General features: G+C 34.0%; 1 protein-coding gene across 1 annotated transcript; it reads right to left on the reverse strand.

The window, feature by feature from the left end:
* Positions 1–3473: 3473 nt before the first annotated feature.
* LOC133805688 (pleiotropic drug resistance protein 2-like) lies at positions 3474–4508 on the reverse strand. Its single transcript, XM_062243852.1, has 4 exons — positions 4480–4508; positions 4219–4339; positions 4028–4116; positions 3474–3948 (listed from the first exon to the last, which is right to left on the reverse strand). The coding sequence occupies exons 1-4, from the start codon at positions 4506–4508 to the stop codon at positions 3834–3836; spliced, it is 354 nt and encodes a 117-aa protein (XP_062099836.1). The 3' UTR covers positions 3474–3833.
* Between the last annotated feature and the right edge of the window lie 1682 nt (positions 4509–6190).

The following is a 6190-nucleotide window of genomic DNA, read 5'->3' on the forward strand; positions in this document are numbered from 1 at the left end:
GTTCAAAATTTCCAGGTATGCTTAAAAATATCTATATTGTACGTGTCTTCAAAATCAGTATTTTCTCTAAGTTCTATTCAGTTTCAAATGAATTTTAATGTTATGCCATGAATGTTGGCTAACCCTTAATGGAAATTGTTACTTTGTTAGAATAAAAACTTGTCAATTTCTTTATCGACCATATACTTCTTGGATTTGCAAGGTCAAAATATTACTCAGCTAAAATATTACATTAATAGATGAATGAAGTAAGGGTAGAGACTCTTACCATAAAATGCTCTCCACTTGCAAATGTAAAAGCCAATTAAAATCATCCCACAAGTTAATCCAACCAGAATAGCTATAATTATCACTGCTTTCTTCACCTTAAGATCAGGTCTTGCTTTTTCTAAATAAATTTTTGGAGCAAGAAAAGAAAATATTAATGAATTAAAATAGAAAGAAAGGAATTTGAACTTGATATGGAACTAAAATTTTCTACCTGTAATCTGTACCTATTTCTGAAGCTGACAGTCAAACAAATAGATCTTGTCCGCTGGAAGGAAATTGTCGAATATCATAAAGATCTCCAAACCAGACGATGCAGCCACTGCCTTCACCTCTGATATCTGAGTTTGTATAAGCGGTACATGAACAATTGCTCAAATATTTAGCCCTACATTCCCGTAGATTCATACTCTTGTTCACCCATGTATGTTGAGCATCCAGCAATTTCCAACCAGAAAATTTCAAAAAGCCATCTTTCCCTTGATCATGGCAGCTCAGCAGACTACTTCTTACACACCCTTCAGACCAGTCCATTGAATTCCAATCTTGTAGAGACGTAGGCTTATAGCATTATTTGCATACACATATCTTGAGGTACCAATCTTAGATTTGAAAGAATAGCTTTGAAGTTCAAAAAATTACATTATTATTATTATTATTATTATTATAGATTCTTAATCCATGGATTGATAAGCAGTTTTACATGTAACATGCATAAGTAATAATGATAGTAAATAGAAAAAAGGCATCTCTCTCTCATGCCTACAAATCAATCACTGCAAAACAATGGTATTTAATGGTGCCTGCACATACACACTCTCTCTCTAATCTGTATATGTGTATGTGGAAATCAGTGAGAAGATCATTTATAAGATAGGTCATCGAGATCCCTCTTTGTCTCTTAGCTTCGGACAACTCCTTTCTCATAATTACACTTTTAAATTTCCTCATATCTTTCACACACATACACATACACATATTTATTATGTGTATGAAAAGCCTCTCTTCTCCACCTTATATAAATATATGCCTATCAAGATGAATTAACTGCATTAATATTCATCAACAGAAAAATGGTTATTTATTTTGTAGAGTCCAAGAACTTTACTTAGCTAGTTAGATAGTAGTAGTAATAGTAATAATTGTAGTATTTTTATGACTGTGGATTTTGGTTCAGACCGAGATTTAATTGGACACTCGTAGTAACACTTGTAGAATTTATAAGTTTAACCTATAGTTTAAGAATATTAATTTTAACCTAAGGTTTGATTAATATGACTGATATTGATGGTGATATTTATTATATTATAAGGTTTAGATAGACCCAAAAAGATAGTAACACTTGTCATGTGTAGGTTTAATGATAATTAAGTATTTTTGAGGAATAAGTTTATTAAGATCAATATTTGAATATCCTAGGGTCTGTCAGCAGCTTTGAAAACGTTAGAGGACTTAGTCAAGGCTGTTTACTCAATTCAAATTAAGCTGAAAATGTGCAATTTCGTGTTTAAATATTCAGCGTATGTCGATATATCGCAGCTATAGGGGGCGATATATCGCAATACGGGGATGCAAAAAACACGTAACTTCGCACGACCGACTCGACGAGCCTCGGGCATATTAGCCCAGGTGATGTATCGCCTACTAGGGGCGATATATCAGCTCCTTTTATGGATTTTTGAATGTTTTTGAAATCGTTCTCATTTTATTCCTTAACCTCTTGATAAGTCCAGCATCTTTCTGACCGAGTCTTCAGCCTCTGTTGAACGATAATTCAAATATTTTTCACTTAAAAAGCCATTATTTTATTCAAGTTAAATGAAGATCTTTTCATTCTTGAACTCTATAAATAGGACCTAGTACCCAGCCATTTATTCATTCATCAAGCTAAGTTTAGAGGCTGCAAGCTGCTAGGTTATTTTTGAGTGCTTAAACACTTGGGTTGGGGATTACAAGCTTAATCATTATAAGCTTACCAAACACTTGGGAAGTAAGGTTTATAGCACATTTCGGTTCAAGGTTTAGATCGGTCATAGAAGCATTCAAGGTATTCCAAACTCTAGTTCATTTTGGTATTGTTTTCCTTAAAGTTCTTATAGTTTTCTACTCAACATCCTAACTTTATTCTTTATTCTTGGTTAGGAAATCTAAGATCTTGAACATAAGGTTCTTGGTAAGTATCTTTCGATGGTATAGATCTTTCATTATTTCCATCCCTTTTTCTTTAAGTATACTCACCTTCCTTTGATGGTTTTTAGGAGTGTTTCCAAAGTCCCAATCCTGTTCTCATATCCCAGTATATTTGGTAAGGAAAATAGGATAGGATATTATATGTTATGCTATATGTTAACTTATGATTTATGTGTTATGTTATGTATGTTGTAGACTTGGGCATATGACTTGTATACCTAACAAGCCCCAATAAATTTATGGGCATATGACTTGCTTAGCTAGCAAGCCCCACAAATCTAATGGGCATATGACTTGTTTAGTTTACGAGCCCCAAGTAATAATGGTCATTATAGTATATGTAACATATGTGTATGATATGTTTTGGTATATGTTATGATATGAATTTTATGTATATGATTTACGTGTTAGGTTTTCCTTGCTGGGCATTAGGCTCACTCATTTATGTTTATATGTGTAGGAAAATAGCTTTGGTGGCGGGAAAGGTTCTTGGAAGCTTGGGGATGTGTATTGAGGCGGGATGGAATCGATGGACCGAGCGTTCGATTCGAGGATGAAGTCTCTTTAAATTTTATATGTATTTTCCGCACTTTATTATGTAATCCATTTATTTAAAATTATGTTATGTTTTTATTTTAAAAACAATGGGATCTCATATCCTACTTTAAATTTTATGTAGTTTAACATTTGTTTTACAAGTTTTTAATGAAGTTATGATTATTTCACTTGTAAGTTTTATTAAAAATTAGTGTCTATGTATAGTAGTCATTAATGGTCCAAAGTCTAGAGTAGTTGGGTCATTACATATTTATAGTAATATGTGCTTTTTTCTAAGCATAGCATGCATGGAATAATGAGTACATAGTTGTGGCTCCACTGTCACAACTCATCTGTACCACAATTATAATTATAAAGTACATAAACCAACTTATTGAAAAGTAATTCAAGGTACAAATCTCAAATTCAAATTCAAATCTCAAAGACGCAAGCAATCTCAAAATGGAGAAGAACAAACCTTTAGAACATAATCATTGATCAAATTGGTTTCTTGGCCTTCCATAGCTGTGGCTTTCATGAAGGCATCAATCTCATAATCTGGTTTAATTCCAGCTGCTTTTTCCCGTCTAGACAACTCTACCAGCAAGTCATACCTTGTACCAACTCCTAAGCACCGCCCCGAAAAATCCAAAGTTTCACGGACTGTCATCTCACCATAGTGAAGGTCATGTTGACTAATACAAGAAGAGGTTCTCTGAGGTACAAACTCTTCAAATTCATGGCCACAGTATGTCACTTTTCCAGATACTTGTTTGTCAAAGTCAAACGCAAGTTATTAGTATAGACGTAATAACAAAACTTGTAAACATTTTAATACATCAGACTAGTATTAAGAGAAGAGCACAAACCCTTAAATCATCATCAAGTTTTGCAGCAAGTGCTTTTAGTAATGTTGTTTTTCTAGATCCAGGCGAACCAAGAAGTAAAGTAAACCTGAAAATAAATCAATTTGAGTTATATAGCATTTTAAGGAGTTTAGATGAAAATTAGTAGAAGTTACCAATGAACATACCTTGAAGGTCTTGCTATACCACTCACACCTTGGAGTATCTTAACCACTCTTTTCTTTGATGGAGAGAGTCCAATCTTTCCAATGATTCCCTATTCAAATGGGATTATAGGTTAGAGAATTGAGAATTTACACCAAGAAATTAAGAGTAAAAAAATAGAGTTATTAGTATGAGGTGAAATATTTGAAGTTACCTCAATCATGTTAAGACTGGAATTCAACATAGTTGGAAGAGCTCTAGTTCCTACATGTGCATCTCCCTCATTCGAAAAATTCTGGAATCTAACTTCGACCTTAGGAATCTCAATCCCAACCCTGTTTTTTTCATAAACAAATATATCACATTATGGATTTTTAAGATTTGGGATTGGGACATCAATACAAACAGTTGTTAAACTCAAAACCAATTTTTTTTTTCGTTTTCATTTTCCTTTTTCATTCATTTTCTCATAAACCAAATAGTCAATAAACAATTACCTGTCATTTCTGGCCCTGAGTCTCCAAAAGCTTCTCATTATCATCCTCAAAAACTTTCAAAATACTCTCCATCAACTGCTTCTTGTTCTGGCTACCAAGCTTAGTAACATCAACCTCTTCAAGCATCAACCTCCCATTACTCATCACCTGAGTCAACATCCCTTTCCTCATCCTATCATAAGTCGGCAACTGCTCTATCGCCGCCCACCGCAGCTCCTCCTCGTCCTTCTCATGCGTCGACTGCCGCCCGCTCCGCTGGAACACATCCATCGCGTTCCACATTTCCCTCACACTGGTCGACCGCCAGCTACTACCTCGGCTGCTCGATTTCCGAGTCAAATCGTCTGCCATGGTAATATAGCTCGATCAAACTCAATCTAATCTTATCGACACCAATGTTAATCTTCTTTTGCTTATGTACACTGTTTCATTCTAAAAAAAATAAAGATATTTATTTTGAGATGTGAATGAAAGCTTTGTTTATAAGAGAACGACAAAAGCGAAGTAAGCTATAATATATAGACAAGAAGAAGAAGAAGAACAATCTATATATTATAGCTTACTTCTTGTCTATATATTATAGCTTAATTCTGGCCAGTATATGAAAAAATATGATTGCACACTACAATCTATTTCACTAAGGCATTTTAACAAACAATTAATGTGCAACAGACAAAACAAAGAAAAAGAATATTATGAGCATAAATATAACTACTCAAACACATTTTGAAAGGGAATGCTACAAAAGTAGAAGAGCATAGAAGATTAATTATAGCAAATATACCTCCCATAGTTGAGCATGTGCACCCATTACACCACCAATAAGGGCTGACGAGAGAGCATACCGTGTATGCATATCCATGGAATAGATCTGAAATCAATGAATATAACAAATAGATATGCCCTCTAAGCATAACCCAATGCTTCTATATATACTTTACACAAAATAATATACACATCAAAGCTCATGAATGGAGGCAATTCTCTGAGAAGGGCCCTGATTTTGAAGAAGAAGCTATTAGGAACGAAGAGGCCAACAGAGGTGAAGTCATTGAGATATCCCCTATTCCACAAATTATTGCGAAGGATTCAAAATGTATACATATAGAAATATAGATAGACAATGAGAAAAAAAAATAGAGCTACTACGGAGAGAAAGAAGAGAATACCCAAATGGCTAGTAAGCATAAATTTGTCTAAAATAATATGCCAAAACCAAATATCTCACATTCTTTCTCAAGTCGAATATATATATATATATCAAAATAAATAGGTCTTGGATATGTAGCTTTAAAAAGAGTTAATATATGCAATTCTGGCTCCAAAAAATTCAGTGAGAGTAATATATACTGAAGAAGAAAAGGAAACAAAAGAAAGAACATACAAGAAGAAGAAGAAAGTCGTTCTTGACATTGGTGAGCACCTCCAGAGATATTTCAGTCCAATTTCCATAGGGATTGAAGTTGGAGTTGAAGTTGAAGGAGCAGTGGTTGAGAGAGTGAGGAAGAGACCAAGGACAACACATGAGAGAGAGAGACCAAAAAAAAATATATAACTTTTACAAGTTTTAGGCGGGCTCCCAAAGTACTTTACTACCATTTTTTTCCATTTTCCATTGAAGGAAATGGGTCTAAAAAATGTTGAAGGAAAGGAAATGGGTCTCAGAAATGTTGAAGGAAATGGTCAGGT

The sequence above is a fragment of the Humulus lupulus genome, chromosome X, assembly GCF_963169125.1.
Source record: "Humulus lupulus chromosome X, drHumLupu1.1, whole genome shotgun sequence".
NCBI lineage: Eukaryota > Viridiplantae > Streptophyta > Magnoliopsida > Rosales > Cannabaceae > Humulus > Humulus lupulus.